We start from the raw sequence: 21,200 nt of genomic DNA, 5'->3' as shown, positions 1-21,200 counted from the left end.
CCTTGAAAGAAAGGCTTGGCAATCTACTTCTGAAAAATCAGCCACTGAAAACCCTATGGAGCACAGTTCTACTCTGGCACACATGGGGTCATTATAAGTTAGGTTGACTTGAAGGTAACTGGGTTTTTTACCCAGGATTTGAGGATTTCAGATAAAACTTTAATGAGCTAAATGTTTTCCAACTCACTAAATCCAACTATTTGTAGGTGACAAATGGTTGCTCTCCCAGTGAGTTCCAGTATTTAGATCTGGCAGTGGGTATAGTAGATAAATTGCATTGCAGGCAATCTAGTAAACTCTAACAAGAAAAAAGATATGAGATTGTAAAGAATGGGGAGGTATTTTGAGACGCATAAATGCCTCCTGCTTCCATCTCCACACCACCACCTAGTGGGCTCCTGCAATGCCTCCTGACTGAACCTCCTGCTTCTCCTGTGCCCATGGTCTGTTCTCCATATGGCCGCCAGAGTGACTATCTTCAAAAACAAAACAGAACTTGTCTACTGCTAAAAGTCCTCACTGGATCTCCAAAGCACTTATAATAATGCCCAAATCCTCACTATGGTTTAAAGACCCTATATAATCAGACCCCTGCCTGGGTATCTTACCTAATCTCCTATCACCATCCACCATATTCACCCAGTGCTAGCCAGACTTGATTTCTGCTGTTCCTCGATTTGGCAGATGACAACATGCTCATTACTGGCTTAAGGCCTTTCTACAGCTGGTCTCTGTGCCTAGGATGCTCTTTCCTGTGACTGGGTCCCTTTTGTCATTCAAGTACAAGCTCAAACATCAACTCCCAGGAAAGATATTCTCTGACCACGCAACCTACTTAAGCCACTTTTCCCTAACTTTTGCCTGCTCATGTACCATTTCTATTATTAGAATGTAAGTTCCCATGAGAGGGGGAACCATGTCATGTTTCTCATCCCCAGTGCATAGAACAAGGTATGGAATGAAAAAACATAATAAATATTGGCTGAATGAATGAGTTTCATATGTGAAAGGGACCACAAGAGAGATATCCACCATCTGTACATTTCAAAAAATCATGTACATTTTCTGTTAAAAAAATTAGCCAGGAAAATATTACTCCCTTTCCTCCACAGTTTACAAAATGACATAAATACTAAGGAAACCGCTGTGTAATTAGTTACTTTTGTGTGTGGCCTTTCTAGCCCTGGTCTTGTAACTCCCACCCAGGTGACTGGGCAGGACTGTGTGATAAGGTAATTGTGGCCTACCAAGAAGATTGGTTGGTTTTGCCATAAAAGAGAGCCAACTCCAGAGAAGAGAGGAAGAGCCCACCACCACAAGGAAGGAGAGACCCAGCAGCAGAAACTGGCAGCAGGAGACAGCACGATGGGCTTCCCAGTCCACAGAGAGAGAAAGCTGGGTGCCTTTGGGTAGACTGAGGGCCATGGAAAGGTGTGCCTATGAGCATGACTGGGAAGAGGCTATCCTGATGGAAGAACTGTACCCTCAGTGTTCTTGAGCCTGAATTATAACTGTTGCTTCCCTAATAAACCCCGTAATTGTGAGTATGGTCTGTGAGTTCTGTGTAGCCATTGCACTAGAGTGCTGTGGGAGGAACAGTTGGTGTCAGAATTGGTAGAGATGGCTAAGAGAGCAGGCTTGTTTGGCGTCCATCTCATGAAAGCCAGCCTTGTGCTGTTGATCTTGGTTCTCATTTCACCTTGTGGGGTAGAGGAGGTCAGACACCACCTCCATAATGTTTTTACAGAAATGATCAAGAAATTTTGCTCACCCGTGTTTTAGCAAGAATCATATATGTATTTGAGTCACCGCATATCAAAGGCTCTGCGAAAGATACATTAAATTCAACTCGAAGACCAGCTAGAATGAGTGAATGTTCTAATAGCCAGAAGCTGGAAGTTGCCAGAAAACCACCTCCTTACCTACTCTGGGTACGACTGAAGTTACTGAGAACGTATCAGACTGAACTGGCCCAGACAGTACCCAAACCTGTGCCTTGATGCCCTGCAAGAGGCCATCCATGCACAGATCAAGTTCTCAAGAACCACAGATAAAGAAGGAATGATAAACAAAAACTGGTATCATTGCACCAAGGGGACTATGCTTCTCGATGGCACCTTAAGAGTACTGCCTAAAGGAACCTAGAGGCTATAAGTTCATTCTTTAGGGTTGGCAATGTCTGGACAGCATTGGCCAATAAGGTCCATATTAGTATTGTTTATCAACAGTCAAAACATTAAATCTAAACAGGCAAGTTTTAGGATAACTAAGCAGCTTCACATTTAATGCCATCTCCTGTGAAAAAAGAAAAGTGAGGATGAAAAAGTAACAGGTTTTTAAAGTATCATAAGAACATCACAGATAACAAGTGCCAGGTGCTGTGCTAAAGACTATAAAAATCTGCTGCCGTCAAGTCGATTCTGACTCGTAGCGACCCTACAGGACAGAGTAGAACTGCTCCGTAGGGTTTCCAAGGAATGCCTGGTACATTCAAACTGCCGACCTTTTGGTTAACAGTCGTAGCTCTTAACCACTACACCACCAGGGTTTCCAATGACTTTATATGCATCATCTTGTTTAGTTCTCTCAACAGTTTCATGAAGGTAACACTAGTTGTAGTATATTCCCATTTTATAGGTGAGGAAACAGAAGCTTGGAGAAGCTAAACACCTTGCTTAGTAATACAGAACTAGCAAGCGGCAGAACTAGGGTGGCAAGTAAAAGTTAATCCTCTAATAGATGCCTCAGAGGGGACTCTTGCTCAATGATGTGATAGGAAACTACAGTCACTACTAGATAAGAAAAGAGCTGCCCTAGCTCAGAACCAGCATCCTTGGGTCCATTATTCTACGGATAAACAAGCGTGTATTATCATATGCCAATTTCCAAGATCTAGACTGACTGGAAGTGATCCATATTTATGCCTATTCCCAAGAAAGGTAATCCAACCGAAAGCAGAAATTATTCAACAATCATTAATATCACACGCAAGTAAAATTTTGCTGAAGTTCATTCAAAAGTGGCTGCAGCAGTATATCGACAAGAAACTGCCAGAAACTTAAGCTGGATTTAGAAGAGGGCATGGAACCAGCGATATCATTGCTCATGTCAGATGGATCCTGGCTGAAAGCAGAGAATACCAGAAAGATGTTTACCTGTGTTCTATTGACTATGCAAAGGCATTCAATTGTGTGGATCATAACAAATTATGGATAACATTCCAAGAATGGGAATTTCAGAACACTTAATTGTGTTCATGAGGAACCTGTACATTGATCAAGAGGCAGTTGTTCGAACAGAACAAGGGGATACTGTGTGGTTTAAAGTCAGGAAAGGTGTGCATCGGGGTTGTATCCTTTAACCATACTTATCCAATCTGTATGCTGAGCAAATAATCTGAGAAGCTGGACTATGTGAAAAAGAACAGGGCATCAGAATTGGAAGAAGACTCATGATACAATGTTGCTTGCTGAAAGTGAAGAGAACTTGAAGCACTTACTGATAAAGATCAAAGACCAGAGCCTTCAGTATAGATTACACCTCAACATAAAGAAAACAAAAATCCTCACAACGGGACCAATAAGCAACATCATGATAAACAGAGAAAAGATTGAAGTTGTCAAGGGTTTCATTTTATTTGGATCCACAATCAACGCCCACGGATGCAGCCAACAAGAAATCAAGAAACGCATTGCGTTGGGCAAATCTGCTATGAAAGAACTCTTTCAAGTGTTGAAAAGCAAAGATGTCACCTTGAAGACTAAGGTGCACCTGACCCAAGCCATGGTATTTTCAACTGCATCATATGCATGTGAAAGCTGGACAATGAATACGGAAGATGGAAGAACTGGTGCCTTTGAATTGTGGTGTTGGTGAAAAATATTGAATATACCATGGACTACCAAAAGAATGAACAAGTCTGTCTTGGAAGAAGTACAAACAGAATGCTCCTTAGATGCAAGAATGGAGAGGCTACGTCTTACATACTCTGGACATGTTATCAGAAGTGATCAGTCCCTGGACAAGGACATCATGCTTGGTAAAGTATAGGGTCAGCAAAAAAGAGGAAGAACGTCAACAAGATGGATTGACACAGTGGCTGCAACAATGGGCTCAAGCATAACGATTGTGAGCATGGCACAGGGCCAGGCAGTGTTTCGTTCTGTAGTACATGGGGTTGTTATGAGTCGGAACCGACTCAAAGGCACCTAACAACAATAAGAGGCATGGACTAATTTTCTGCACAAAACTCCTTCTTCCTTGACAGGTACAGATGTTGACATCTATCTTTAAAATGGAACCATAGTAGCTATTTTTATAATAGCTGCAGAGTGCTGAAAAAGTTTCCTCGAAAATGGCAGGTTACAGTAAGAGACTCCATAGTGAAAGCTTCGTCCAGAGAAGCTCTCAGCCAAATCTTTGTACTTTTAACCTAAAGCGAACTAGAAAGGAGAGAGTGAGGCTGGGGAAGAACAAAAACCATATATGTAGATGCAGGTGTAAGGGTCCAAATCCTTCTGAGACCATGCTACCCAATTCACATTTCACTGAGTGTGAAAGCCTCATTTTATAGATGAAGAAACCAAGGCCTGGAAAATACACTGACCTACCCAAGATGACAGTAAATAATAGCAGAATAAGTTTTGAATTTACATCTTCTATCACCTCAATGCGTTTTCCTGTTATACCTATGTACCAAAAAGTAGTACGTGACAAAAACTTTAAAAATGAACAAAGAAAGTGCTGGAATAGACAAACTGTTTGTCTGGAGTGATAAGAGAAGGCTTTAAAGACAAGGTAGTATCTTTTTGGGTCCTGAATGATGAGTAGGAGTTCAATCAATGGAGTGAGTGAGGGACAAGAAGAAAAGAGGAATATTCTGGGGAGAGAGACAGCAGCACAGGTAATGACACTGTAAGAAATGATCATTTATCACACAAATGTCCCTCTTTAGCTCAGTGTGTCAGAGGTAGGAAGAGAGGGGCACCAGAAGAGAGAAGTGGCAGAAAACAACATTCATCACCATTAATATTTCCTCCAATTTTTAACATGATCCAGTGATCACACTATGTGAGCAATACATTTAAAGGAGACTCTATGAAAACAATCTAGTCATGGATTTGAAGTAAGCCTAAAACTCATGTTATTTTATAGTATGCATTATTGTTGTTTTGCTTGCAAATTAGATACAGTCAACAGCTTTTGAATATTACTGTAATTAGCCTTACTTTCCTATAGTCAAAGTAAGCATTTTTAAGGTCAGCTAGAAGTATTTGACCTGGGAGAATAAAGAAGGAAGCTTGTGGTCTTTGGCTTCTTCCCATATTCCCTCATCGTCATCAATTTCAAACATTTATTCACACAACAAACCTGCAAGTACCTACTATGTGCCACGCACAGGGCTAGGGAGCACCCAAGCCCTCTTCTCGATCTCAGGAGAAGAGATCATGACCAGGATTCTGGCATCCACCCTGTCCCAGTTCTAGAACACCTAGGCTATGGATTTCCCTTGGCCTATAGAGACCCACAGAAACACTGGTGGCATAGTGGTTAAGTGCTACAGCTGCTAACCAAGAGGTCAGCGGCAGTTCAAATCCACCAGGTGCTCCTTGGAAACTCTATGGGGCAGTTCTACTCTGTCCGACAGGGTGCTATGAGTCAGAATCGACTCAACAGCAGTGGGTTTGGTTTTTTTGGTTTATAGAGACCCACAGTGTTCAAGCATTTCCTGAGTAGCTCTGCACATTTGACTCACTGTCTTGCCCTTCATAACCTGAGAAGTTGTAAACCACACTTGTTCCTTCCCTCTCCAAAAAGTTTATATTATTTATATTAAAACAAAAAACCTGCAAGCAAATTAAAACCTCCTGCTTTAATTGCTGTCAAAAACCTATCCACTAGAAAGTCATTTGGTTTAATAAGTAAATAATCCTGGGAGAGTTAAGACTGCAGTGACAGGGGAGTGTCCCAAGCAGTATGGCACAGTATGTCTTGGCCTGCTTCTCAAGGTTTCCAAGTGTGCCAAGATGTTGCCCCCTAGCCCTTAAGATGGCAGGGTGGGACTGGGCAGCCAAAACGCCTGGGCCAGCCTCTTTCAACTCTGAGCAATCTTCTCCTTCTTTTATTTTACTTTCAAAATATTATCATTTTCTACATGTATGACAAAGCATAAAAGGTCAAGAAGCACCGGGTTCCCTTAAAATACTTCTATATTTTGGAAAACAGTTCAAGATTACCCAGTTGGGATAACCTCTTGCAAATCACTTTCCTTTCTGATCTTAGTTTACTCACAAGAATGAAGAGGCGGTTACAATACAAGAGCTCTAATTTCTCTTCTAGTTCTACAGTGTAATGATTGTATAAGTTGTCAAACTGTCACATACTGAAATCCAAAAACCCGTTGCAGTAGAGTTGATTCCAACTCATAGCTACCCTATAGAACAGAGCAGAACTGCCCCATAGAGCTTCCAAGGAGCACCTGGTAGATTCAAACTGCTGACCTTTTGGTTAGCAGCCATAGCACTTAACCACTACACCACCAGGGTTTACTATCCTAAAAAATAAAATTTTGTTAAAGGAAAAAAAAATGGCAAAAATTTAAAGTGAGACGTGGGATTTCAGAAGGCTTCTAGCTAATCTTTATTTAACAAATCTGATTGGGTGCCTGTTATGTGCCAGTGAAATTTAACTGACACTGGAATTACAACCAAACAAGAGACTTATCCCTTATTCACTTGAAGCTTATAGTCCACTGGAAAACACAACTAAAAGCAAAAAAAACCACGTAATTACAATTTAGTGGAATAAAGTACTATAATAGAGAAAATATAAGTGCTGTGGCTACTTAATCAGGGCCCACCCCATCACAGTCTTGATTAGGGAAAGCTTAATGAAGAGGTGACAGCCAAGAAAAGACTTAGAGAACAAGCAGGAACGGAGAGCAGGATGGGGTGGGTTGTGGGCATGTGTGAGGTGGGAGTGGGTGGTGGGGGAAAGATGACATTCTAGGCAGAGGGAATACCATCTGCCAAGTCCCAGAGGCACAGTAACTTGGGAGCTGTAAGAAGTCCCAATACGGCTGGAATGTAAGACATGAATGCAAATGGGAGAGTGACATGACAGGTTAGATTTGCACTTCAGAAAAAGCCCTCTGGCTGGAGAGTGGGGAAGGAATTAGAGAGGGGCAAGATGGAGGTGGTAAGACCCAATGATTGCCAAGTCTGCAAATACTGTGAATTGTGTGGTGAATTATGGAAGGGAACAAAAAAAGAGGACTTGAAAGACTATTCTTAAAATTGGGAGAGGAGAAGAGGGCAGAAAGTTGGCTTGCTCAAAAGCACTATAACATGTTCAGAGAATACAGAATCCAGAAAAGTATACTCATAATTACATGTAAAAAGACCATTTCTCACATGATTATCAAAAGCAATAATGCAACTGACTTTGAGGAAATTATTTTCAGGGTATATTTTATAATTAACACCCATAAAATATTTTAAATTGAGTTTTACATAGTAAGCTTTGTCTCAACACTATCCCTATATACAAATTTATACCCTACAAAATAGAACGTACTTCACCATAGCAACAGTTCTATATCAACTCCTACTCAAGTTAGAAAAAGCATGTGTAAAAGAAACGAATATTCTGGAATATGCTGAGGTGCCTGCTGTAATAAATCACTCTGTTGGTTTTTTGAAAATTCAAAACAGAAGAGTTCAATGTTTCTTTAAAATGTTCTTGTAATTAGCAGAAGGCTATTTTAGTTTCTCAAAGCTTGCTTTACTAAACAGTATAATACATTTAATAAAAGAAAGCATGAAAGAAGGAAAAAGAAATTAAAAAATGCCAATAACAACATATTTAGTATCAAGTTGGCAGGCATGGTAGAGGATGGGAACAGTAACAGAAAATGATGTTTAAGTGATGTATAAGCAAAGTATAAACTAAGCTATTAAATGTTCCAATTATATTACTTTCTCAAGAAAAGGTACACCCCACTGGTATGGAAACTGAAAAAAGAAATTCTTATGTCCACATAGTTCTCTTTCTAAAGACAATAAAAGTATTAGTGCTTATTAACTCATTTTGCCATATTAAGTAATATATAAATTTCCTAATAAGAATTATAAGTTTATAGACATTGGGTATCAGGTTATATAATACCAACAAGCATTTGTATGATATTGACATGTAACTCCAAACTAGAGGTAATCCAAAGCAGTTACTTTCACTTACCACCCTTGGGGCCAGCCAAATTCACCATGTCACACATCTGTCATCCTTGCTCTTAGCCCAAGATGGAACTCTGTAATCTTCCCAACTCCCTTGCTATTCTGAGTTTCCTTTCTCTGATCTAATCTCCACCCTCTCCTCTACATCTCAATCCTTTCCACTGTCCTCAGGGAAATCTTCCAGTCCTTCTAACCTCCTTGCTTTGACATTTCCTTCACACACCAAAACCTGGCTGTCTACTACTTCCCCCGCAGCTGAGCTCTTTGCTACACCCTCTCCCATGCACCCCATGCTTCCAAGGTTCTCTCTCACCTGCTTCTTTAGGTGGTGTTCCAAATACCACCTATACTTACTCTCACTGCATCCATCTACAGATCTCCAGGTACCAGGACCTATTCCTCGGAATCTCTGACACCTGATTACTGTCATCATTTCCACCACAAATCCTGCTGTTATCTTAGATGATCTCAACATTCACACAGCGATTCTCCAAAACTCTGTTCCTTGATGTCCTCATCTCCAAAGACCTTCTCTACTTCTATCCACTTCTATGGCCGTACCCGCAATCCTGCCATCACCTAGAATAGCTCCACCTCTGAAACTTAAATTCAGGCATCTCATTCTCTGATACATACTAACTCCCTACATATTAATTATTTGATCTTATAGCCACATATTAATCTATCTATGTAGCACTCCCCCACCCACCCACACACACATCCAGGTTCACTGTTTCCCCCAGCTTAAATCATTCTCTTGCTAGTATTCTCAATCCTGTAGGATAAAATCTAAGTTTCCTAACGTGGCATGTAAGTGAACTGGCCTCTTCCTTATCTCTGAATACTTCTTTCTTTATACTCTATGCTTCAACCTTACTCAGCATCTTTCAATTCCTTGAATTTATCCTGCTCTGTCTTGTGTCAAGCTTTTGCCATGCTGGTTCCTCTACCTGGAATACCCCCTTCACTGCCTTGTAGCTTGAGCCTACTCATTTGTCAGTTAATATCATATTCCTGGGACACTGTCCTTGACGCTCCCCCTACACTGGGAAAGATCAACCCTCCCAGGACACCTTGATTTCCTGTGTCACTGCATTTACCCAACTGTACTGTTTAACTGCTGTCTATCTTCTGTACTAGACCACAAGCTCTTTGAAGGCAAGAAATATGTCTCTCTTGCTTACCACTGTCACTTTGCTACCTGGGGCTTAACAGGCACTCAGAAAGTACAGGCTGAATGAATATGTATTTATTGAACCTATACATTACAACCTATATTAATGTTCTACAAAAGAGCCCTAGTTCATGTGTGAAAAATTCTCATCACTGAATCAGCTTAGATGCCTCTGATTCTTCCACAAGACATTTGAAAATAGTGGAACACAGAGCAAAGCAGGTAACACCACACGTCAATAGGAACTGGCAAAACCATAGTATGATTCTAACTCCATTAACATATGTGGGCATTTACAAATGTAAAATACTTTCACTGGACTACCAAGGATAACTAATCAAGACTAATCCTGCATTTTATTGTTTGTAAATTATAGCATGATAAATAAAAATTTTAAAAAGCTAAAAAAAAAAAAAAAACCACTAATCCTTTATTTGTAAACCTTTCCTTGTATGGGTATTCTTGCATCAGAAAAAGCACTGTTACATGCTTGATAAATATGAAAGTGTAATACAGGGTTAGTTCGTTTACAGTCAAAGTTAAAACCAGGGAGAATAATAAAAGCATTTATTTGGTATTTAAATGTCTGGGATCAACATTATCATCTTTTACTTATATTTTCTAGCATAATATGGTACTCACTGATAGATTTGTATTATTGGGAACATACTGTTCTCCCAACAACACGTCAATCACAGGGTGCCGGCCATTTTTTATTATAATTTTCCTTCCTTCTTGTAGAGTTGGTCTGTAAAAAGAAGTATGTTTCAATTTACTAGTCATGGAAATAGCCTTAATTTTTTTTTTCCTAAGATATCATGAAAAATTTCAGTAGCCAGACTGCAAGACAGACAATAAAACATAGACTTTCAGCACATATGTCAAGAATAAGGCCCTGAGTATAAAAGTTGTATTTTAAATACAGAGTAAGAATTGGGAAAACAATTACAACAGTACGCTGAAGCATGAACTCTAACAGGGTCTTGTTGTGACTCAAGGGTCTTACTATGGCTCCACTACAGAAGTCTATTTTTACAAGATCCTTTTGATTTTTATTTTTCTATTACTTTCTAAGCTCAAACCAATATTTTTATTAGTAAAGATGACAGTATACTAAAGATTATTTTCAATAATCAGCAAAATAAAGGAAATCATATAAAATTATTTCTAGATTTAATTATTACATTAATATAAATTATATGATATGCTGGACTTGGAAATAGAATGACCCAAAATTCGCATATTCTGTTTAATTGAAACATCTCCACGGTCTTTGGAATTTTTCACTTTTTTGATACAGAAATTATTTTTTTGCCTTGCTGGTCTCATTCTCTGTCTTCTTAAGACTTTTATAGTTCTCTGTTTTTACCTGGAAACCCTGGTGGCGTAATGCTTAAGTGCTACGGCTGGTAACCAAAGGGTAGGCAGTTTGATTCCGCCAGGTGCTGCTTGGAAACGCTTTGGGGCAGTTCTACTCAGTCCTATAGGGTCGCTATGAGTCGGAATCGACTCGATGGCACTGGGTTTGGTTTGGTTTTGGTTTGGTTTTACCTATAGGAGTCGGAATCGACTCGATGGCACTGGGTTTGGTTTGGTTTTACCTATAGGAGTCGGAATCGACTCGATGGCACTGGGTTTGGTTTGGTTTTGGTTTGGTTTTACCTATAGTTTCATCTGTTTATCAACATTCCCTTAAGCATTGCTCTACTCTCAGTCTCCTCCCCACAGGTGACCGATGGGTTGTCTTGTTTCTATCCCTCCCAAACTGCTTCTCTGCATTTACATCTTTATATTCATCATGTTCGCTGATTTTCTTAAAAAGCGAACGGGACCATACCTCATAATATATTATGTACCTGTTTTTTCTTTGTGATTTTTCACTCAACCCTAAGTACACATAAAAAAAATGACTTTACCATTTACTCTCTGGGCCCAATAGACAATTTTTTTTTAATTTACTCTTAATATGTTTTTTCTTAATATGTTTCAGTTATTTTACAAATAATTTTCCAACCAAGAATAAGGGGTAGTAAAAAAGCAACTTCATGATAAATTTTACTAAGATTTTAAACATAGAAAATTCCAAATTTTTACCCCACATTTTCCTGGTTTTGAAAGTATATATATCTGAATGGGCAATAGACAATTAATGTAATTAACTGCTCATTGGCTGTCATGCATGACCCTGGAACATATTCATTTTATAAATAACTGATTCCTGATTTTAACACATCTCTAACAGGCTGTAGATCGTCATTACTTCTGGTTATTATTCTCATACTTACATTGACAAAAAATGCGGTAGTGGAAGAATTTTTTGAAATGTTTTAAAGATCATTATTTTGTCAAAGAGGATGACTATCTTACTTGCTCAAATGCTAACTGCAAAACATTTTCACTTTTAGATTTATAAATACAGACAAGAATAATCAATCAAATGAATATTTCCATTTCTACATCATCTACCTTTAATCACCTGCCTTTAGCATCTACCTGTGAGCTGTATCAGGAAAATTTTAGAGCACAAACAACATATGAGATGAAAGAATAGTCATATGCCCTTTTAGCAAAACAGGATGGTCCAGATTATTATTACAAAACATTGCAAGATGAGGGCTTCCGATGGGGTGACTAAATGGATAAGAACACTTAATTTTATCCTTAGAAATATAATGTGCATGCATTGATTTTTGAGTCTGAAAAAATTCACCTAGGATACTGTCATTTGAAAACTCATAATCTGAGATTTTGTTTATATGAGAAATTTCACCACTATCATTAGAGTCTAGAGCACTCCTATCGTTCTCTTCACCCTCATCACCTGAATAATAGTTGTGAAATGTCTTGTCATTTTTTTTCCTCTTTGCTATTATGGATGAAAATGAAAAAACTGGAATTCTCAACTGTAATCATAGAAAGCTAGATGGAGATGAAAATGAAAAAATTGGAATTCTCAACTGTGATCATAGGAAGCTGGAAGCAGACTACAAAGGTGACATCTTCAGTCTTCTTTTATACCTTCTTGAAACATGATGCAATACTTCGGGTAATACAGTAAGAGAACACTGTAAAATGATGTAATAGTGACTTTTCTCTCACTTTTACATCATCAGTCTTTAGTTTCCTAACTTTAGACTTTTACAGCACAGTGGGAATAATTGGTAAATAGTGATAAAATAAATCCTAGGATGATGAAATAGCAAAATATTTCAAGATGTAGGAAAAATTAGATGACTAAAGATTCTTAAATATATCTTAGATTTAGAAAAGAGCCCAGTGGACCCATATGGTAAATGTAAGACAGAATGAGCTTTATTCTATTTTTAAAAAAGTAAATTTTCTCTTTGTTCTTTGGAACACTCAAACTCAAAAACTTAAGTTAGGTCCAGTGGGCCCTGATGGTATGACATACTAAAGATTAAGGATCATTCCTTGTCAGATCTGCATCATTCTTTTTAAATTGCTGTAGAGCTGATTTACCTCCTATTGTTAGACATTTAGACAGTGTCCAAATTTTCACTGCTATAAACAATGCTGTAACAACAACTCTAGACATGTTCCATGCGCACATATCTAAGTGTTTCTCTAAGGCAGAATAAATTCCTGGAGTAAAATTTTTAAGTCATAATGTCATACAGTATACACATTTTCTATTTTAATAATTAAGACTAGCTGGGCCAATTTGCATTCCCATCAGCAGGAAATGAAAGTTGATTTGTTTTTTCATACTCTCATGTAAAGTTTTAAAAAGTAAACATGTCATTTTAATGACTAAGTGGAGCCTGACCGAAGGCATGGTCTTCCCATCACCTCATATGTATGTGAAAGCTGGAAAATTAAAAAGGAAGAAAAGAAGAATTGATTCTTTCAAACTTTGGTGTTGGTGAAGAGTAACGAATATACCATGGATTGCCAGAAGAAACAAATCGGTCTTTTAAAAAATACAACCAGAATGCTCCTTAGAAACAAGGATAAATTGCTTGCTTTGGACACGTCATCAGGAAAGACCAACTGCTAGAAAAGGACATCATGTTTGGTAGAGGGTCAGTGAAAATACAGTAAACCCTCAGTGAAATGGACTGACATGATAGCCACAATAATGGACTCCAACATACCAAAGATCATGAAGATGGAGCAGGGGCTGGGCAATCTTTTATTCTGTCATACATAAGGTCACCATGAGTCAGAGTAGACTCAACTGCAAACAACAACATAAATAATTGCTGTTATCAAACTTTCTAATTTCTGATAATCTGATGGGTCAACTGTGTTATCTCGTTTTAATTTATACTTACTGAGTACTAGGGAACCCTGGCGGCGCAGTGGTTAAGAGCTCAGCTGCTAACCAAAAGGTCCACAGTACAAATCTACCAGCCGCTGCTTGGAAACCCTATGGGGCAGTTCTACTCTGCCCTGTAGGGTTGCTATGAGTCAGAATCGACTCAGCAGCAATGGGTTTGGTTTTGGTTTGGATTACTCAGGTTGAGTACCTTTTCATCAGTTGCTTGGTCACTTGTTGGTCTTTTTTGTCATAGTTTCTATCCTATTAGTGACCTCCTTAAGCTCTTTGATCCAGAACTTTTGCATATAAACATTTTTCTAAACTCAGAATACCAAAAATACTACTCCCTTAATACTCAACTCATTCTTCTTGAATATATTTGGCTAACAAACCCGAAGAATGTACACTCACATTTTCCAAAGACAGTAGCTAGCGTATCTTCTGAGTAAACAATCTGAAATCATCCTTTAGAGAGAGATATTTAAAATTACCAAAAAAAGGACAGTTTTTGAATTTTAAAGTATTAATTCTAAAGACAAGATTTTTATCTAAGTGGGTTATGAAATGTACCATGAAAGAAAAAAATGGAAGCATCTGTGACTGTTATCAAATTTAAAATAAAATTCTAGGTGCTCTGCCAAGTGAAATAAATCTATCATATTCGTGACATTGATATGACTTCCCAGGAAGGTATTCAGTTTAGAACAAATTTTTGAGTGATTTGTTCTGTTCTAAAATCTACACTGACTTACTCTGTTGCCCTCATAATTACACAATGACAAAACACTTCCTGGTGGAGTAATAAGTAAATGATAATTCACAGAGCTGGAATAAGATACTGGGATTAGGAAACTTATAACAAAAAGGATCGGGTCGATGATATCTTATGGAAATGAAGGAGACAGAACTGAGAAAATCTGGATGCTGCCTAGAAAGAATGAAATATTGGAACATGAACAAATTTATTTATTTTACTCTATATTTTTTAAATCACATCTTTCTTCTTTAACTGACCCAGAGAACCAGAAAATAATTGACATTAGTAAAACAGTGTAATATCCAGAATACAAATTGAATAAAAAGATGCAGAATAGGAACTTTTGCCTAAAAGTTTAGACTATAGTCAATAAAAGAATCTTAATAGTATTTAGAAAGATAGCAATTATGAAGCCAAATAATCAATGTGAACTAACTACAAGAGCTCAAATGTACTAAAGTCTTTAAATGAGCTGGAAATATAAGAAAAATGTGTAAATTTCAGATATTTTAAATGCTGGCTTAAAATATATTTTAGATAGACATTTCCTATTTCATGCCTATTTTCACTTGATTTAATTTTTGCAAAAAGAAAAAAAATATTGATTACATTACTAAAAGGCTATGGCATGATCTTTGACTTAAATTGTTTTCAGATGAATTTTTCTTATTATAAGATATATGGCATCCCATTTAGCAAGCTTTTTAACGTGTGAAATAATTCCTAACATTGTCTTACTGATAGATAGAAAAACAAGTGGTCAGTGTAGCTGTTATTATTACTACTGTTGTTTTTAAGAGAATCAAATCGTAGTGTCTTAGAATAAAATCTTGTCCTAGTAAGGACAAATAGAAAAGTTGGACAAAGTATAGAAAACAGCTGCTTGAAGGCATCCAATAACTAACAAAACAGCAAGGAGTTACCAGGCCAGGGTCTCAAATACGGCAGGACCAATTTTCACCTGGAGGTATTTGCTGAATTTTGAGGCAACAGCTAATGCTGAGTACGGCTAACAGCTTTGTTCTGGATTGAGACATCAAAGGGATGCACACCAGGCATGAGAGTGCACTGGAAGTAAGAACTGTAGCTCATCTTTCAACCATCTCAACCCCTGAAATTGGATTGAAGTAATGCCAGATTGTTAGTGTCCTGAGATGCCTGCCAGAAGCAAATGTAACTATTTCAGAAGGAACAAAATATCAGATTATTTCTTCAAGTGCTTCTGCAAGTATAATGCCCAGAAGATAATCAAAAATAATCAGGCATTCAAGGAGATAGTACTATAAGAATGAAAATCAGCAGAAACAATAGACAATAGAAACAGACTCACAGGGACTCCATATGTTTGAATTGTCAGACACAGTCTTTAAAATAACTATCATTACCACACCCAAAGAGACAGAAGGCAAGATTGAGAATTGACACAAAACTAAAATTATTTTTTAAAAAAGAGTAAAATAATACGGGTATGATGAGTACTAACAACCCTTAAGTTCAGGTATTTTTACTAAAGATAAATTATATAATGCTTAATTCCTTCTGATTTTTAAGTAGTTAAGCATCTGTGAATAACACATACACATTAATAAAACATCAAAAGAACAAGAAGTCCCAGACTGAAAAATTTAGGACGGAATTTGCATATAGCAGTTGCTCTAAAAATGTTTGTTCATGTAATGAGAGACAGATGTAATGAGAGACTACGGTGTTGGTGAAGAATACTGAATATACTGTGGATTACCAAAAAGAACAAATCAGTCTCAGAAGAAAAACAACCAGAATGTTCCTCAGAAGTGAGGATGATGAGACTTTGACTCACTTATGTTGGACACATCCTCAGGAAAGATCAATCATTAGAAAAAGATATACTTAGAAGAGCGCCAATCAAATGAGGGAAACTCAGATGAACTGATACAACAGTCACAACAATGGACTTAAAAATACCAATGATCATAAAGACAGCACAGGGCCAGGCAACATTTCATTCTGTAATACAATGGTTAACTATGAGTCACAGTAGTCTCAGTGGCAGTTAACAACAACAAATGAGAGATATATTTTTTTCTCTTCAGATAAAGACTTTTTGCCAAAACTACATCTCAGTAAAAAGAAATTACTACAACTTGAAAATTTATTCCATTTATCAATTCATGACTTTAATACTCACAATTTTACATATGACTATCTGAAACTTAAATAAGGGTACAAAGCTAGTTAGTGGCAGAGCACAGACTGGAACCAGGACTTCTGACATTAAAGCCACAATCTGATCATTACACCAAACTGAAAATTATATATTAAATGACACATTATGTTAGTATATATGGATATAGTACACATATAGATATGAAAATTTCAATTTGTTGTAATGGAGGAAACCACATATCCATATACATGTCTTTTTTTCACTAACAGCAGCAGTACCAAATGACAGGAGGCCACCTGAAGAAGTATGTTGTTGTGTGCCACTGAGTCAAAGAAGTATACCAAAAAAAACCAAACTCGCTTCCACTAATTCTGACTCATAGCAACCCTATAGGACAGAGCAGAGCCGCCCCACAGAGTGCCCAAAAAGCACCCAGTAGATTCAAACTGCCGACCTTTTGGTTAGCAGCTGTAGCACTTAACCACTACGCCACCAGAGTTTCCCAAAGAAGTGTAAGCGGGGAAAATTAGGCATAAGTATTTTTCAGTAGGAAGAGCTCTATCTGAGCACACACTAAATGCACAGGCTGTAACCAATTCCCTGCTTAATTCCAAAACAGAACTCATTAGGAAAAGTTTGTTTCATAAACTCTGCGTATCCAGAAAAAGCTCCTAGTAAGACTGCACATACATAAGGGAGAAGTCAAATCAACTGAAGATAGATTCTCAGTCTTCCAGAACTTGACTGAACCAGAGTAAATTTATATACCTCATTTTTATATATGAAAGAGGATATGACTTTTTTCCATTTACTGCACTGTAAAGTTTTACCTCTAAAATGCCTACAGTTAATTAACAAATTATGCAAATCTATATTCAAATCCCTCTGGTATTAAAAGAAACTGAACAATAAATGAAAATGTGAAAAACCTATTTTAAACACAACTGTTATGTCTGACACCGTAGGTACACTCAACACATAAACGGACAACAAAGCAAAATGAAACAGTGAACTGTTTAAGGGCCCATTATTGGCACAGTCAACTCCTCCAACTCTCTTCCCACAAATAAATCAATGCTTAACATTAAACAAACTTCTTTATTAGCATCCACGATCTACTGTAAGGAGCCTGGTGGAGCAGTGGTTAAAGGGCTTGGCTGCTAACTGAAAGGTCAGTGGTTCAAATTCTCCTGTGGCTCCAGGGAGGAAACGGCCTAGTGGTCTGTTCCTGTAAAGATTACAGCCTAGGAAACCCTATGGGGCAGTTCTACTCTATCCTATAGGGTCTCTATTAGTTAGAATCAACTTGATGGCACACAACAATAACAACTACTAAGTACTCTGCTTCATACAGAGGACATTCAAGCATGAAGAATATTTAGCACAAACTAGAGAGGAAACCATCATAGGAACAAAACATATCTACTAATGGACTCCATGTGCCATAGGCAGTGATAGGCAATTTCACTTATATATTGTCATTTTAGTTTTCATAATAAGCCAGTGAGCTAAATATTCTCTTACTTTTTTTTTAAGCATATGATAAAACTGAGGCTTTGGGAAGACAAACGACTTCTCCAAAAGTTAGAGCTAAGGTTTAAAGTTAGGTCTGTTTGATACTGCCATCCTTTACGAAAAGAAGAGTAAACATGTTCACAGGCCAACAAAGAACAGTAGGATGTATCTGGGCTCCCAATAACAGGAACAGAAAAGATCCCAGAATATGCTTCCCTCCTCCCAGTCCTTTCTTGTCTAATCAAACTTTTATAATTATGAAGTTAAACATGTTAAAAGTGTTCCAGTGAAATCTAACAAATGAAAGCACTGCTTAAACTTTATAAAAATGTCACCACATAAATTTAAAATTGAAATATATAGCATTCACCTCCAGAGTTACACTAAACATCTTCTTTCACTGTGCTAAGTGATAGAGCATGTGAGAAAGAATTCATTTATTTTTAAATTAAGCTATCTTTACATAACATTGAGCTTTACCAAGAGCCCAATGCATTTGCATAATTTTTACAATGAAAACACAAAAATTAATGGAATAATGCCATATGATCTAAATGACTGAAAAATGAGGGAAATAAAAAAATACATTACCTGCAGTAATTCCCTTGCTTAGCAACGTTGGCCAGTGAGAAAATGCAGTCAATAGTTGCTAGGTGATAAACTGCATTACACAAGGAGTGATAGTGTTCATTGAAATTCCTACAGAAGTAAGAACAACAACACATAGGTGATGAAATTGATTTTTTAGACCTATAAAGGCTATAAAACAAATAATCACTTTATGAGCTAATATAAAACATAAAATAATTAGGCACACCTACCAGTTAAGGGAGATAGAAATTATATTGAACTTCCTTTCTTTTTAATAACTTGATTACTGAGCCTTCTTTTTATTTTGTTTGAGGTAGAACTATATATATTTAAAACAGCTCCTATACAAAGATGTCTACTATTGTTACCATATTACATACACATTTCACCTCAGCATAACATTTCAATTTAGACATAACACCAATGTAGCAATAATTTTTATTTAACTTAAAGAACATCATGACCTGCTCTGATGGGTCAGCTTCTCTTCACGCTTTCCTTCATGGCATCATCCATACCTGGAATACCAGTTTCAATATCTTTCTCTCCCACTGAACTGGAAGCTTCTCGAAGGCAGAGTCAATGTCTGTGTGATTTACCAACCACTGTAACACTAGCATCTAGCCCCAAACCTTGGCATAGGGTAGATACTGTAATAAATATTTGTTGAACACAAACAAGAAAAAGGCATTTTTCCTACTTTCCTTATCTTATTAATAATATGGATAGAAATTAAATTTTAGATTTCCTTTAAAAAAGATAGTGATTATTGCCTAAAATCTTTCTCTAATTAAAACTATAATAGTTCATGATCTAAAAGCTTAAAAGACTCTTTATTAAAAGACAATCAGGGAAAATATAGGAATGCATTCAGATGTTTTTCCTTTTCTTTTCTACTTCTTTTTGTTTTCTTGCAAAAGTTATCCCATTATTTCATATCATAGCATTTTATTGTAATGTGTATAAATACTGTATAAACTGTTGACATCTGTATACAGAAACCAATGGTGGGTGTTTGAAATGTACATAATTATACTACCAGGCATCAGAATTTGAGGAAGATTCATTAACAGTCTTTAATATGCTGATGACATGACCCTGCTTGCTGAAAGTAAAGACGAATTGAAGCATTTACTGACGAAGATCAAATACTGCAGCCTTCAGTTGGAATTACACCTCAACATAAAGAAAACAAAAATCCTCACAACTGAACGAAGAAGCAACATCATGATAAATGCAGAAAGACTGAAGTTGTCAAGGACTGCATTTTACTTGGATCCACAATCAATGCCCATGGAAGCAGCAGTCAAGAAATCAAATCATTTACTGTTGTTGTTGTTGTTGTTAGGTGCCATCGAGTCAGTTCCGACTTATAGCAACCCTATGCACTACAGAACAAAACACTGCCTGGTCCTGCGCCATCCTTACAATCGTTGTTATGCTTGAGCTCATTGTTGCAGCCACTGTCAATCCACCTCGTTGAGGGTCTTCCTCCTTTCCGCTGACCCTGTACTCTGCCAAGCATGATGTCCTTTTTAAGGGACTGATCCTTCCTGACAACATGTCCAAAGTATGTAAGACACAGTCTCACCATCCTTGCCTCTAAGGAGCATTCTGGTTGCACTTCCTCCAAGACATATTTGTTCATTCTTTTGGCAGTCCACGGTATATTCAATACTCTTCGCCAACACCACAATTCAAAGGTGTCAATTCTTCTTTGGTCTTCCTTATTCATTGTCCAGCTTTCACATGCACATGATGCAACTGAAAATACCATGGCTTGGGTCAGGCGCACCTTAGTCTTCAGGGTGACATCTTTGCTCTTCAACACTTTGAAGAGGTCCTTTGAAGCAGATTTACCCAATGCAATGCGTCTTTTGATTTCTTGACTGCTGCTTCCATGGCTGTTGATTGTGGATCCAATAAAATGAAATCCTTCACAACTTCAGTCTTTTCTCCGTTTATCATGCTGTTGCTCATTGGTCCAGTTGTGAGGATTTTTGTTTTCTTTACGTTGAGGCACAATCCACACTGAAATCTGTGTTCTTTGATCTTCATTAGTAAGTGCTTCAAGCCGTCCTCACTTTCAGCAAGCAAGGTCGTGTCATCTGCATAACATAGGTTGTTCATGAGTCTTCCTCCAATCCTGATGCCCCATTCTTCTTCATATAGTCCAGCTTCTCGTATTAGTTGTTCAGCATACAGATTAAATAGGTATGGTGAAAGAATACAACCCTGACGCACACCTTTCCTGACTTTAAACCAATCAGTGCCCCCTTATTCTGTCCGAACAACCACCTCTTGATCTATGTAAAGGTTTCTCATGAGCACAATTAAGTGTTCTGGAATTCCCATTCTTTGCAATGTTATCCATAGTTTGTTATGATCCACACAGTCGAATGCCTCTGCATAGTCAATAAAACACAAGTAAACATCCTTCTGGTATTCTCTGCCTTCAGCCAGGATCCATCTGACATCAGCAATGATATCCCTGGTTTCAT

General features: G+C 37.6%; 1 protein-coding gene across 3 annotated transcripts in view; it reads right to left on the bottom strand.

Moving 5' to 3' along the window:
* The window catches only part of MSH3 (mutS homolog 3), a 217,899-nt gene that overhangs the window by 45,679 nt on the left and 151,020 nt on the right, over positions 1–21,200 (bottom strand). For all 3 annotated transcript variants that reach the window (XR_007514976.1, XM_049866717.1, XM_049866709.1), the window contains exons 18-19: positions 18,700–18,807; positions 10,051–10,156 (exon numbers count right to left, since the gene is read on the bottom strand). Coding sequence is in view for 2 of the 3 variants with exons in the window: in XM_049866717.1 (XP_049722674.1) it covers positions 10,051–10,156; positions 18,700–18,807 (214 nt within the window). In the remaining variant the exon portion in view is untranslated. The remainder of the gene's footprint in view (positions 1–10,050; positions 10,157–18,699; positions 18,808–21,200) is intronic.

The sequence above is a fragment of the Elephas maximus genome, chromosome 2, assembly GCF_024166365.1.
Source record: "Elephas maximus indicus isolate mEleMax1 chromosome 2, mEleMax1 primary haplotype, whole genome shotgun sequence".
Classification (NCBI taxonomy): Eukaryota; Metazoa; Chordata; class Mammalia; order Proboscidea; family Elephantidae; genus Elephas; species Elephas maximus.
Note: the sequence above shows the minus strand (reverse complement) of the source record. Positions and strands in the feature narration are given on the sequence as shown.